This window comes from Pundamilia nyererei, unplaced genomic scaffold (genome assembly GCF_000239375.1).
Source record: "Pundamilia nyererei isolate P.nyererei 1_Seehausen unplaced genomic scaffold, PunNye1.0 scaffold00074, whole genome shotgun sequence".
Classification (NCBI taxonomy): Eukaryota; Metazoa; Chordata; class Actinopteri; order Cichliformes; family Cichlidae; genus Pundamilia; species Pundamilia nyererei.
Window position 1 is genome coordinate 751,397 of NW_005187475.1, and position 14,767 is coordinate 766,163.

General features: G+C 39.5%; 2 protein-coding genes across 4 annotated transcripts in view; one reads left to right on the top strand and one right to left on the bottom strand.

Moving 5' to 3' along the window:
- Window positions 1-2,661, bottom strand: part of fsaf1 (40S small subunit processome assembly factor 1) — a 5,729-nt gene extending 3,068 nt beyond the window's left edge. Inside the window, exons 1-3 of one of the 2 annotated variants that reach the window (XM_005737230.2) lie at window positions 2,428-2,660; window positions 818-988; window positions 606-697 (exon numbers count right to left, since the gene is read on the bottom strand). In XM_005737230.2, the coding sequence (XP_005737287.1) occupies window positions 606-697; window positions 818-988; window positions 2,428-2,506 (342 nt within the window). In that variant the 5' untranslated portion in view covers window positions 2,507-2,660. Of the gene's footprint in view, window positions 1-605; window positions 698-817; window positions 989-2,427 lie in introns of both variants that reach the window. The other variant, XM_013911904.1, reaches the window with a different exon arrangement.
- A 130-nt stretch (window positions 2,662-2,791) lies between these two features.
- On the top strand, window positions 2,792-14,117 carry gnpat (glyceronephosphate O-acyltransferase). Of its 2 annotated transcripts, none has more exons than XM_005737228.2 (17): window positions 2,792-2,849; window positions 4,432-4,623; window positions 5,410-5,586; window positions 5,664-5,793; window positions 5,976-6,103; window positions 6,207-6,282; window positions 6,472-6,623; window positions 7,017-7,147; window positions 7,580-7,818; window positions 8,320-8,418; window positions 8,710-8,886; window positions 9,859-9,938; window positions 10,041-10,181; window positions 10,636-10,729; window positions 10,834-10,927; window positions 11,416-11,480; window positions 11,572-14,117. In XM_005737228.2, the coding sequence occupies exons 1-17, from the start codon at window positions 2,826-2,828 to the stop codon at window positions 11,613-11,615; spliced, it is 2,043 nt and encodes a 680-aa protein (XP_005737285.1). In that variant the 5' UTR covers window positions 2,792-2,825; the 3' UTR covers window positions 11,616-14,117. The 2 variants fall into 2 exon arrangements, with proteins under 2 accessions (XP_005737285.1, XP_005737286.1); XM_005737229.2 differs by having other exon boundaries at window positions 8,713-8,886.
- The last annotated feature ends 650 nt before the right edge of the window (window positions 14,118-14,767 follow it).

Sequence of the window (14,767 nt, forward strand, 5' to 3'; positions counted from 1 at the left end):
CAAATTGATAAAAACAAATTAAAACAGTTACAATTACGTTGTTACTTGCATTACAAAGGTTTGATTTTAATTTGGGTGTGTGAGGAGGTAAAGGGTGGAGCGATCTACAGCGTTACAGCTTTAGAGCAGTAGTGATATGGACATTACCACTGCACTCTTTTCCTGTTGTGCTATACAAAAATACAATAAAAATGTAAAAACGTGAAAAACTGCACAAACATCAGTCTGCTGCTAACAGAACTGCAGCTTTGCAAATATCTGCACAGACAGCATGCTAATGCTAGGCCAGCTAAGAACCCAGAGTGGTGATGAAACTGCGTGAATGTTGACCCAGCCCTGCAGCCAAAGCCTGATCTTCAACACGTAAAAGTCACACCCATAGACTCAGTTTCTACGTGTTCATGTTTCTAAAGAAGTAGTTAAGTAATGTACTTTTATGAAAAGTAACAAGAAAAATGTGTAATATGCGTAACGACTCCCAACACCAGTTGCTAGCTGGATACAAGAGGATTTTTTTTTTTTGCACACCATCAACATGAACTGAACTATACCAGCCTCCAATCAAATATAGAGAGCCACAGTAAGCTCAAGTACAACAGACTTACAGGTGTTTTGTTGGGGTCTGGTGTTGACTTTCTTCTTTTCTTTGTGGGGTCTTGAAATGTGACTACCTCCACCTGGTTCACTTGCTCGAAGGCTAGAAAATGGGATGAATCAGATTAATGAGTAAAAAAAAAAGAACAGAAAGAAAACTTAATGACTCACAGACAAAAGTGAAATGACTGAGGGTGTTATATACTGTTGCTATGCTGCCTACCCGTTTGCTCAGCCTTTCGTTGTTGCTGCTGCTCAGCATCATGTTGCTCTGCTTTGTAGTCTTCAGTGTCACTGCATATATCCTTCACTGCAGGGAGCTCCTCTTCTTCCTCCCAATCTTCGCATCTTTTTCGTTTTTTCTTCTTCTGAGACTTCTTTTTTGGTCCTGATCCTACATCATCAATCAACAATATAATTCAGAATCCAGACCCTGTAACTCTTTTTTACATGACTTGGCCATGAACTCTGGTAAAGTCAGTAACACAAGAAAGTAGCAGACACCTGACTTTTAAAATATAGGTAACTTTGCACTTCTGTAGCAAAAACTAAACTGAAACTAATGCAGTCCAGAAAAGCAGTATTAAAATAAATCTCTTCCTGCTATCCTTCTATCTCAAATCACCCCCGACACCTGCCGTCACCGCTCCACCAAACCTGCTTGTGCCCTGTCCATTGATGCATTAATAATGACAATGTTCAGGATTTGCATTAACTTGATCAAAGGGTCACAATATAACTTTATGAAAATGTCGAGAATGCAGTTTGTGGTGCTGCTTAACTACAGTGCATGAACTATATTCGTTTTTATCTAGATTGCACTACACAGAAGAGGAATGAAAGTCAGTAGGAGTAAGACAGCATACGTGTGTGAATGAGAGGGAGACAGATGTAACAGTGCAGACGTAATAAGTTAAGATAGTGAAGGTGGATCAGTTTTAAATATCTAGGTGCATAACAGTCAGTGAATAACAGAGGTGAAAAAGAGTGCAGGTAGGGTGGAGATGAGTGTCAGAGCTGATTTGTGACAGAAGGATAGCAGCAAGAGTGAACGCGAAGGTTTAAAAAAAATTAGAGAGTCCTACTATGATGAAACAAAGAGACTAAGCTCAAGGTCGCAGAGCTAAAGCTGTTGAGCTTTTCACTGGGAGTGACCAGAATGGACAGTATTAGAAAGGAGTACATCAGAGGGACAGCTCAGGTTGAGCAGTTTGGAGACAAAATTCATGGATGTAGTGAACGAGGACATGTTTGTGTTGGTTGGTGTGAAAGATTATGATGCTGGAGGTAGCTGCGAGATAGAAGCTGAAGCAGTTGTCAGATGGAGAAGCTCTTTATAAAGTTTCGGCACTTGACTTATTTTTAATTTTCATGCTTTTTTAATCTCGGTATGCGAAGCTCAGTATTTACTGTAACATGCTGTCATTTACTCATGTGGTTCATGTACATTAAAAATCACCAGTGTTGCTTTTCTGTGTTTTTTTATTCTAGCCATGTGAAGCCCTTTGAGTTGCACGTTTATATGGACGGTGCAACATAAGCAAAGTTGAGCCGAGCTTTGTATACTAAGAGAGTTTTCTGCCATTTACTGGTATAATATTCATTTTAGGTGACAACTCAGTAAACATGAGCTAACTTTAGAGTAACTATTCTGGCTAATACAACGAAACATGTAACATAATTTAAAGACATTTTTCGATGCTTCTTTTCCTTGCAAGTAGACTCATGAAACATAATATTATAACCAACAAGTAATAGAGCAAATCTCAAACAGTACCAGCCTTTAAAGTAGCCAGTAAAGCTAACATTAGCCAGCCAGCTAACCACACTTACCAAAGTCATAAAGCTTGTCCAAAACATGCTCCAGAAACAAGCAATCTTCGTCTTTATTCCCGTTTCTTTCGGACCCCATTTCGTGCTAATAATAAGCAGGGTAAGCGGTAAAAATGAGAGCTTAAGTATTGTCGCTAACTTGCTCGTTTCAATGACAACAGAGCGCACATGGTACATGCAGTGCAACCCGGCGTATTAGTCCTGTCCGGCCACCGTAGGTAAAAGAGGGAAGGGCTAAAATGCTGCCACGGAAATGCCACTTGTTAAATACGCCCATGTGAAGTTTTCAGGTGTTGTTACCAGCTAACAGTGTGAAAAGAAGAGACAGGACCGTGCAAAATAAACGTGCACGTATTAAGTTCGCTGGATGTATCGCTCGTGTGTTTGTAAAGTGTGACATGGCCTCCGAAGCTGTTTATTCGGTAGGTATGCAGGTCACAGCCAGCGGGCTAAGCTAGCTCAGCTCTCCGCCCTCGCTCGGTGACCACTATTTGACATTTGACATTTCATTCAAACGGTTTCGTGCTTAATTGTGTACGTCTGCAACGACGCAGGCTTTAAACATGCGCTAATTTTGTGGTTAACATGGGAAAAATACATTTAACTACAAGAATGCGGGGCGTGATTTCTTAGCGGAAGCTGGTGATTTAATTTAACGTTGCTATGTTGTGTTTGGATGTAGTTGGTTATGTTGTTGGGAAAGTGTGTGTGTGTGTGTGTGTGTGTGTGTGGATCGGATCACTTTAATTTAGGTAACGGACTGATTTCCTACATCGTGCCAGTTTCTTTGCTCATATCCCTGAAGTTTCAGCCTTCAAGCTTTCAGACAGGAGACAAAATGTATGGCCTCATGTTTTGTTTCCGAGAAGATTTAAGCGAAAATTACTTAACTTTGGAGTTGCACTAACCCTGTCAAAAGAAGAGCCCAATGTCAAACTTCTATGAGGCAACAGTTGCGATTTCCTAATCCTGCTCCTCATGGTACCAGTATCTGCTGGTTTCCTATTCAGTTTCACTGTGGTGGTGGTGGTGGGGGGAATAATAAGCTACTCTCTCATGATTTGTGTGTACTGCCCCTTTAATCACAAGTGAACTTAATGCGTTGGTTTAACATAAAAAAACGTCAAAGTGCTCTAATAAAGCTTACTGTATTCAAGCACTTTTTTTAATAGCAGATATTACCTTATGCATTTTGTTACTTTCAACCATTGACTGCTTTCAACATACTGGACCGGATGTGAGCGTTAATGAAGCGTGTGGTGCTCTTAATCTTTAGTAAAAAAAGATTTTTAATGCCATATTTTTTGCATATCTAAAAATCATAGATCTAAAATAACTGTGGCATGTGTTTGTTCAAACTTTAAAAATGTGCCAGTAACTTAGAGCCCTGATGTGTTCATGCACATCAAAGTAAAATTGGCCTATTTTGAGAATGAAAATTACAATTCCAGAAATCACTTTTTTTTTTTTTTTTAATATACACACAATAGTGGTAAGTGAGCAGCGTTGACGCTATAAGTATATACATATTTCTGTGTGCTGAGGTTCTGCGTTTTTGTCGGTGACTTCGGCTACTTTGGAGGGCCATGTCTGACACGCTGTCATAGTTGTCATAACCAAAAAAATGCAGGTTTGTGTGACCATTTTGGCGTCCATTTCAGCTTCACCACTAGAGGGCAGTATTGCACTTTTTATTTCACAGTGGATATTTGTAAGTGCTGCTCATTGATTACTTAAAGAGAACATGGATAGGAAATTAGATGTGAGGTATTGTTTGAGCTTAAACGTTAAACAAGATTTCCATCAGCAAATTTGGCACTCCTTTAGTGGTCTCAAGAAATCTTTTGTGCTTAACAAAACAGTCTGTGGTCTGAATTTTGCCTCACTTTTACCACTGGAACACCTCACAGAGCCGACATAAAATCAAATTTCTAACATGTTATATAAGGGAGAACTGTGAGTAAAGCATGTTTCTAATAGTGCACTTTGTCCCTTTCTTAATAGCATAGAGATCCTATGCTAAAGAAGAGAGATGACTTTGAGGATATTCTGGAGGAGAGGAGGAACTCCAGTGACTTAAGATACGCTCTCAAATGTTACACTCCTGTTCTTTACAAAGGATTGACTCCATGCAAAGTCAGTGAGCTGAAGCAAATGGTGCTGCAGTCTGATCAGCTGGGTTATGTCATCACTCAGGTAAATTAGCTTTCTGGTTATACCTGGTGGATGTATTTTTCTCTTCAGTTCAGAAAATTACATTTCACAGTGAAAAATGTCTCCTACACTTTCCATTCTTTAACGCATTTATTTCAAGGGTTTCTGCAACAAGAAAATGTGTGCAAGCGAGCTAAAGTAACAAGTTTTACACAGCTTTAGAGTTGAGCACAGACAGGTATGACGCTCAGCACAGTTAACCACATAATAAAAGTGCTTCAGGAGACACCGACACCACAAACGCAGCTAAGAGGCCCAATGTAGTAACTCAAATGACCTTAGTTTAAGTGCAGAAAACACATTTAACCTAATTGCAACTACAGCCACCTGTGTCTGCAGCATTCTTTTAATCAAGGCAACCCTGACTTTAACTTTAAGCTTAAATCATGAAGATTGGCTCAAAAAGCAGATCAATCTCCAGTGGCTATCAGAGGAAATGTAGTTTGTGCCATGCACTTTTTAAAATTAACACCATTACTAGCATTCAAGGACAGCGTGGTGTTTTATGACACAGTAACAGGAAATGGTTTCTAATTTATTTTAAAAATATTACCTTATTTCATACAGTGAAAACTTCAAAGTCAGGAGCTACTACAAATAGACAAAGTCCAAAGTTTTCTCTCGAGTTTATAGACGAAGAAAATTGACAGAGAGGGACAAAGATCATCCTGCATTCTTATTGTCAGAAATGAATCACATTTACTTTTTTTAAAAGCATAATTTGTTTTAACATGTCTTTGTTTGTAATTGATTTATTTTGAATTTGAGGTTTCTAAAGAGAAGGGCATGACCACAGATGAAGTCACTGGGGAGGCGGCAGCCATCTTGGAGGAGATGGCTCAACGCTTGCAGCTCAGCACGGTTCGCTTCTTCGCCTTCACTCTCTCCAAAGTCTTTAAAACCTTGTTCAGGAGCATCTGTGTCAACGAAGAGGGCCTCCAGAGAGTGAGTGCGGGATGATGGCTCAGACAGTTACTCAAACTCGCACAGATGCACTTAACTTGTGCTTTCATTGTCGTTAGCTCCAGCAGGCCATTCATAACCATCCAGTAGTACTCCTGCCCAGTCACCGCAGCTACATGGACTTCTTGTTGATGTCGTACATCCTGTACACCTACGACCTGGCTCTACCTGTTATTGCTGCGGGCATGGGTAAGCAAAGGAATGAACAAGTGTGTGTATATGATGGGCTAGCAAATTATTAACTACACGTGTATCAGCTCGTCAGAGCTTGCTGTGTCACAGAAGTCTTAATTCTGCTTGACCGTATGTTTTAAAGATGGGCTTATAATACACCACCAGTATTTGCACATGAACTTTGCATTTCTCTGCAGACTTCATGGGGATGAAGGTCGTTGGGGAGATGCTGCGGATGTCTGGAGCTTTCTTTATTCGGAGGTCTTTTGGTGGAGATAAGTTGTACTGGGCTGTCTTCTCTGAGTATGTCAAGATTATGCTTAAGGTGAGGAGGCGGCTTCATTAGGGTTTGTGATTTGGAATGAGTCACATTTTTTTGTTTCTGTATTTCTATACCATTTATGTTCCTCTTTATCTCCTAACCTTAGAACGGATATGCACCAGTTGAATTTTTCCTAGAGGGCACAAGAAGCCGAACGGCCAAGTCTTTGACTCCAAAGTTGGGTAAGGCTCAGGTTTGAGCACAGATGATCTCTCCCAGGTTATTAGTGAAAAATGTAGATCTGAAGCTGTTTCTTTAAACATGTAAAAGTGATATGGTTGCAGAGGATTTTCTTGGCGTGTGTCACCAGAACGTTATTCAGCAGTAAATGTACTTTTGGCACTTATCCTTGTCTGTGTGTCCTCCTCCAGGTCTGTTAAATATAGTGATGGACCCATTTCTTAAAGGAGAAGTGTTTGACATTAGCTTGGTCCCCGTGAGTATCAGCTATGAGAGGACTCTGGAGGAGGCGCTTTATGCCAGGGAGCTGCTGGGTGTGCCAAAACCCAAGGAGTCCACTTCAGTGAGTAACATGAGACCTGTTTACTGTGAACATAATATCGTTAATTCATAATCATAGCAAAGCTGTTGAAATCAAAAGCTGTAGTTGGCAGTCTCGAGTGCAGAAAGTTATTTATTCTGGCATTTTGGGAGTGTAAAGCAGCTAGTCTGATTACTTGAGATCAAAGACATCTTTTTTTGTTTTTGACTGACTTGTATTTCAAAGAATAGTCTGAATGCATATTTCACTTGCAGACTTGCCAACACATATGGTATGATAATAAAACGCAGAGCTGGTATCGGAAAATGGGTCACGGAGACTTGAGCGTGTTGAGTAAGTGTAAGTGGGTCTTTCTCTGTCTTTAAAGACTTATTGTAAATCACTCTGCTCTTCTTCTTCTCGTCTCCTTTGTAGGGCCTGTTTAAAGCTAGAAAGATCCTCAGTGAAGACTACGGCAGTATCCACGTATACTTTGGCCAACCTGTGTCTGTAAGAAGTTTAGCTGAAAGCAGAGTTAACCGCAGCCAGTTCAACCTGATACCAAGGTACTGTTTTAATTTAAATTCCATTTGTAGTCTGAAATGGCTCAAATATCTCTATTTTCCACTGATTTTAACTTTTAGTATTTTGTGAAAATGACTCAAATCCAAGCCATGACTTGGCCCTGTGTCATTTGCTTGTCTTTTTCCTTATTAAAATTTTTTTTGGACATTTTATTATCTTCTGTACTTGAATAGTAATAATGTTTTATAACTATCTGTCAATATCCATGCTAGATATTTATAAAGTTTAGAATTTGGCCTCTTTCTTCTCACTTTAATGAGTGTCTTGTGGACAGTGCTCACATTTTCAAACCATCTCTCTCTTGGTTAGCCGTACACATTTTGTATTTATTTAACTAAAGAAGTAGTTTTATGTTTAGGCTCGTTACAGATGCAAAATATAGTACCGACTAACTTTGAGCTTTATGATTCCAGACATATCCCCACGAGACCCAGTGAGGAAATCCTCAGCTTTGTGAATGACTCCGCCTACAGGCTGGTGCGAGCCCAGGAGGAGAACATGGTCCTGAAGCCTTGGGTCCTTCTGGCCTTCGTCCTGCTGCAGAAACAGGCGGCGGAGGATAAGCAAGGGACAGCACTCGATGAGCTCACTGAACAAGCAGTGTGGCTCAGGGACCTCTCTCGGCACTACGGAGCCTTCCTCCACTGGCCGGGTACCGTATGAGCCCAGTTATCGGTTTTAGCAATAATGAAAACTCTATGTACTAAAGTGAGAGGACTAACAAGAGGCCAAATCGAACAATCTTGATATAAAGTTCATACAATCTTTTCATGGCTGTGTGCACATTGACACATATACATGCAGTCCTCAGGCTGATGTTGGTAAGATAAGTAAAAGTTCAACATGGATAAAAGCAGATTAAGAACAGATTAACATTAAGAAATACTCAAAAATGATGTGAAAACATTTGTACTAAAGTTTTATTTCCTTTTAGGTGAAGTGCAGTCAAGAGACTTGCACTAATTCAGACAGTTTTTAGGAACCTTGTAAAAACAAAACAAGGAGAGATGCAACCTTAAACATAAACCGACAGGGGTAGAGCAATGCATAGGGATGATGTGATATTGATATGCAGCTCAACAACGTGGGATTTCCATCCCATCTTTTTTTTTTTTTTTCTTTCCCCTCATCTATGATTCTCTCGTTTCTTCAGACCACATACCTCCCTCAGAGGTTGTTTCCTCCAGTCTTTCCCTTCATCGAGGTCTGGTGAGGATCTCTGAGGGAAGAGTCCAGCTGGCATTGGAACAAGGTTTGTTTTATCCCGGGTGTTTTTTATTTCTCAATGTCAATTTTTTTTTTTTAATCGTTCTAATATTAGCCCAGTCATAAAAACACGAGCTAAAGACTACATTTAAATAATCTAGCTGATACTCAGAGTCCAGTACAAATAATCAACAAAGACAGAGGCCAGTCAACCACAGGAAAGGACGGCTAGATTTTTTTTTTTTTTCTAATCTGACTCCACTTAAAACACAGACAATTAAAAACTGTTTACAAAAAAGGAAAACATAAGTAAATGAATGTTAATTATCTCTTGAAGTAGGAGGTCAACAGGTGCCCGGAGAGACTCGCAGTGCCATTACTCCAGAAGAGGAGCTCCTAAACCAGGCAGTCGTCATACTCTCCTGCGTCTCCTACAGGAATCAAGCACTAAACGTCTTCATCCGACCGGCCCTGCTGGCCTCAGCCATCCACACTGCTGCCTCCAACCGGAAACGTAAGACTGCCACCACTGTGCTACTCTCAGCCTGCTCAGTCATTATGAGTGCAGGTAGAAATACAGGAAAAACAAGTAGTACTACTGTTAGTTAGGACACCACAGATTAAATCTACTTTGTGTAACAGGAAATGGGAGCTAACTGTTTATCTCCAGAAAATTCCTTTTCAGTTTTTCCAAGTAATTTTGTGCCAACTGAGCACAAGGTTAAAAAAAAAATAAATTAAACTTATCTGATGAAAAAAGAGGTTTTTAAATGTTCTCTTAACTTGAGCTGACATCTATTTTTAACACGGATGTTTTTAGTCACAAAAGGGAAGACGCGACCATTGTGACAGTTTACAGTTCAGGTTTTTTTTTGTTTTTTTTGTTTTGTGGTTTTAGATTCTGTGGAAGTTCTTAATCTGTCAAAAGTTTTTATATGGTATGATAATTTAATCTTTTTTTAATTGTGAATCCATATTGCAAAGTCAAACTAACAATGAAAAAATAAAAATCTAAACTCAGCTAAGTGTCTTTAAAAAGTCACTTAAACTCAGCCTGTTTATGCTGGCACATTTGCTATGATGCAGATGTAACCGAGAAGCTGGACAAGTTCAAATACTGGGGTCAAAAGCAGTGGATGGTGCAGAAGAGACTACAGACAGGGAGGAGTGGGTGGAGATGACTGTCAGGTGTGATTTGCGATGGGAGGATAGCAACAAGAGTGAAAGGGGAAGGTTTCCAAAATATTAGTGAGACCTACTATGATGAAACGAAGAGACAGGAGCCCAAGTTGAAGGTGGCAGGGGTGAAGATGAGGTTTTCACTGGGAGTGACCAGAATGGACAGGATTAGGGAGGAGTGCGTCAGAGAAACAGCACAGGTTGAGCTGTTTGGACACAAAGGCTGAGATGGGGGAGGGAATATGGAGAATACTGGGGATGGAGGGGTACATGATATGCGGTGGTGACCTCTGTATGTGTCTTCCAGAGGAGATCTACAACGGCTTCAGCTTCCTGAGAAACATGTTTTCTAATGAGTTCATTCTCTGTCCTGGAGCTACTGTACAGGTGAGACACATCTTCTCTGTGCTGGTGTACTCCAGATTAATTATGAATAAATTATTGTATGGTCATTGTGACATATTTCTCTCACCTCCTGTTGTCTGGCAGGACTTTGAGGAGGCCTGTTACCTGCTGGTGAAGACCGGAGCTCTGCAAATAAACCAGCAGGAGGTTCTGATCACCGAGAGAGGGCACAGGACTTTGGCCTTCCTCACCAGTGTTCTCGATCCATTCTTACAAGGATACCAGGTGAGGGAGATGCATACACAGCGACACAGTGTCGTTTTGAACACGAGTTGGCTGGATCGTATTTTGCATGTAACAGGTTGGAAGAGTCAGTCCTGTATTATGATGTCAAGTGCATGAAAATAGATCAAAGAAAAGCAGTTTGGTTCAAATGATTAAAAAACAAATTATCCGATTTGAAAGGAGATTTATTATAATTTATAATTTTCTCATATATATTGTATTTAAATAACAACGTACGGTATGATAAGGACACCTCAATCTCAACCATATAAATTTAAATTGTGTAATACACTGGGATATTTATAATTAGATCTGTTAGCTCCTGTTTATAATTGGAGCTATTTCGTTATATTTTGAAACTTTGTAAAATACCTTAGGTTTGTGCAGATGTCCTCTAGAGGGTGCTGTTGACTCATCAGTCCTAACAGTTCCTTGTTTGCGTTTGTGGTGGCAGGTGGTGTGTCGCTTCCTGTGTGAAGAAGACTGTCTGACAGAAAAACAGTTTATTCCTGCTGTCCGGAAGTTCATCATCAAACATCTTCTCACAGGTTCTCTCCCAAAATGTTTCTTATTTCTACTTGTGATTTTTATTTTCAAACATTCAGTACTCTATGCCAATGATTACATGTTAAGTGCTCATGTGTATTTCCAGGTAGATTAAGGTATATTGAAGTGTTGTCATCGGACCTCCAGAAGAATGCTCTGGCAGCTTTGATAAGACTTGGAGCTGTGCAGAAAATCAAAGGGTATGTTGGTTTTACTCACCTGCGTGTCCCATGTTGGTTTGATCGGCTGTCTGGCTATCCCACCCTTACACCTATGCCCTTTGTGTGTGGGAAATATTGAGCTCATTTGTATAATGTGATCAAAAGTCAATTAAAACACAGCAAGAAAACCAAAACCTTTATGGTCAGAATAAAGTGGAAACCACAAAGCTTTTTAGTTTTACTCTTTTCATTTCATCCAAAAATATATTACCTCTCTTATCTGTTATCTAGTCTGGCAGATGGTTTGGATTTTATTTGCTTTAGTGTTGGTATCATTCCTCTAATTTCTACTTCCAGCTCACAATGCCTCTGCAACACTGATTTTTAAGAAATGTGGGAGGTATCCCTTTAATATTGGATTATCCAGTGAACGCTATAAAGTGCCACTAGAACTACATTTTAATTAAGTCTTTTTTTTTTTTTTTGTCTTGAAAGTAACAACTATTGCTTCAATGTTTTTCCTTCAGAGGCGAGGAACAGGGGACTTTAAAACTCAACAAGGTGATGTTAAACTCCTTGGAAGACACTCTTGGTAAGAAATAAGCTGTAAATTTGTGTCTAAATAACCAGACTGCATATTTGTTGGGTTTGCTTTAAACCACACATATTTTCTGTCCCTACAGGAGGAAAACTCCCCACTCAGAAATCTGTTGTAGCTCACCTCTAATTCAGCGACCCCTATTAGCCGAAGGGCATCGCGGACGGTTAGGGCAATGCGCTGATGTCGCTCTGCTCCACGTGGTTTGTTACGAGTCGTCCTGGCCTACTTGCTGTGTTCTGTGAGAGATGGAACAAAAGACTTGCCATCTGGAGACAGCTCAACCCTGCGTTTAGTTTTTTTTTTTCTTTAATTTCTCTCCTTGCCTTTTTTCCAAAATGCTTCTCAGATTCTCCTTTTAAAACCTTTTTTATGAATCTACATAAAACCACATGATGAGTGAAGCCTTTGAAGGTACACTGCTGAGCTTCTTTGGCTCATTCTGAATAACGGATCTTTTGCTTATGAGCGACCTTGTGAAAGCTTCTGAATGTGCCATCTTCACTCAGCGTAGAGGCCATTCTCTGTTGATGCATTTGAAATGTGTTTCTAACTCTGAACGTGGCTTTTGTTTTCCTCACTTTGCTTTTTCATTCAAGCTTTATGTTTGTTAGCTGTTAGTCACTCCTATCCTTTTGAGCACTTTAACTAATGTATTCATGCTGTGTGGTGTGGGCCTCTATCCCAGTTGTATGTTGTGGTGCTGGTTTCTTTGTTTTCTTGAATTTGGAGATTATGTATTTGAACTTTGGGTAAATATTTTAGTACCACATACTACCCGTCTACCCACCCATCCTCAGGCCTTTTTGCCAACTCTCCAAACTACTTGGACAAGAAGTACATATGTCTTTGTTTACACAGTGGAGACACTGCTACAAGTTCAATGCCAGGGTCATCAAGTTGCCAAACTCCATATACAATTGAAGTTATACTCAAGCACTACCAGCTGTACCAAAGCCACAGGTTTGTGGGAAATAAATTCTTCCTTCCTAAGTTCCTTACAAGGGAAGTAAGAAAATTCATAGAAGGAATTTTCAGAATATTTTCAGTGGCTTATTCAGGACTCAGGATTACACACGATTAGCATGGTAACATTTTTCAGTGAGTGTTTTTTATTTAGTTTTTGTAGTTCAAGTTTTCGAGGTAAAACTAGATCATTTATTTTGTCGACTCCTATCTGTGCACTCCTGTTACCTTAGAAATCCCATCAATTCAACAGCAGCAGATTTGAGTTCTTGCTGGAAAATGCTTTGGAGGCAAAGAAAAACGGTACAGATTGGTTTAACTATGAGCAAAGCCAAACCAAATTTCATGGAAATTGCCATCTGTGTTACATTTGAGCTGCAACTTAACAAACAATAAGCACAGCTTTCAGTGATCTTGTTTGTGTGCCTAATGTCAAAGATTCCTGCAAAATTTAATGGGAAACAAAAGGTAGTACCCTATTTAGGTTTGAGTATAAGTAATGTGCAAAAAAGGCAGTAAAGAACTTGACAAATGTCAAATAATATAGATTGGTGCTGTAGTAGAATAACTGTGGGCCTAAAAGTAAATGGGGGGGTTGTGTAACATTGACAGCCAAAGTAACAAAACCTTGATATGCAAACAGCTTTCTATGATGCATAGAAAAGTTGTACGTAAAGGAAGACTTAAATGAGGACTCTCAAAAATGCACTGTAATAGCAGAAGTAGTGGGTTACTTACACATTACACCTACCTATACCAAAAAGCTCCTGGTGCACATGATTGTGCTGCTGTTAATGCCAGAGGAGGTTTGGATCTCAGTCAGCAGAGTGATGGTGACTATTACTGTGCCTCAGCATTTGGAGAACCCACATTGCTGTATTAGGGTATGTGGTCTGACATAAAACCACTTACAGCTGATTGTGGAATATGTAGGAGGAAAGAAATTTCACAAACAGACTTGTTATATCTGTGGCATCCCATTAAAGTACCACTCTCATTCTTTTTCAAATGTTTGTATGGGCAGACTGAATAACTGGATGGTTGATTTTAAATACCTGTAGCAAAACGCCTTGCTTCAAAGATTAAGACATGTGGCCCAATACTTTTGTCCATATAGTGTCTGTCAGATTTCTGTGGTTTGGCAAAAAAGAGAAATCGCAACATCTTCAAACTTTTCTGCACTAAAGTGTTTATTCAGCTTTATTTGTTTGTCTGTTGGTCAGATGTTGAGCTTGTAAAACTTAAAGTGAACTTTAACCTAAAGAAAAGTTTCATTTCATTTCATTACGCCGACAAAAGTTCAAGTTTGTGTTCTGCGTTTGAATTGTTTTACTTTCTCACCTCAATAACAGCTGTCAAATAATGTCTAAAGATCAGATTTCTTTCTGTGCATTTACATTTTATAGCCACATTATTAGATACATTTATGAGATCCAATTCATTTGAATCTATCAGCTGGTCTTTTTTTTTTTTTTTTTTGCTGTATAGTTGTTTGATGGGCTGCATTACTTTTAAGTATTCCTAAAATTTAGACCACAACATTTCACTTAAACAGTATTGGATTCCATTAGACTGTACCTAATAATATGGTAGGTCAGTGTGCAAGGGCCTTTTAGTACTAAATGTATAGGCTGGTTAAATGGAAAAAGTATGTTAATAAAACCTTTTGAAATACAGTTCTCGTCTCTGAAATTGTCTCTTCTGTCGATAAACTGGGTTGCGGGATGAAGATGATCCAATTGATTAACATTCACTCCATCATCATCCTCCAACATCCAGTGTTTGGTGTGATAGTCGGTTCTCTTGTGGCTCAGATATTGAGAGAAACTCTTTGATCATACCTGATTAAAAGATCAAGTGAGCATATGTTATCATTGCTGATGTACTTCCATAAACTTTAATCTCAAAATGTTCGGCTTCTTTCTTTCGGTCTACAACTATCCCTGTGCAAATCTCAGGATGCATGACTTTGGCTACCAGTTCACATCGCTCTCATTGGTTGTTGACTTTTAAAATCAAAATTTACCAATATTCAGTTTTAAGCTACATTTGCACACGTATTTTAGACCTCTGAACAGTTTCTTCCTATCACATAACCACTCCAATGGATACATTTGGACAATTTGGGCTTCAGTACTTTTGTCAAGGGATGCTTTGACATGTAGACCGGAGCAGCCAGGGATCAAACTGCTGACCTTTCCATTGTTATAACCTCGACCCTCTGAGACCAAACAGAAGCTGCATGCATGTTTACTGTCAGTCTAATATCAAACTAACTCGACAGTGCCTGTTACTATGCCCACTCCCTAAAGTCC

Excerpts from the sequence above, each read along its gene's own strand:
- gnpat (XM_005737228.2), top strand. The coding sequence starts at position 2,826 with ATGGCCTCCGAAGCTGTTTATTCG. Across the intron at positions 7,819-8,319 it reads AGCCTTCCTCCACTGGCCGG|ACCACATACCTCCCTCAGAG; the intron begins GTACCGTATGAG and ends TCGTTTCTTCAG. Across the intron at positions 10,928-11,415 it reads GCTGTGCAGAAAATCAAAGG|AGGCGAGGAACAGGGGACTT; the intron begins GTATGTTGGTTT and ends TTTTTCCTTCAG.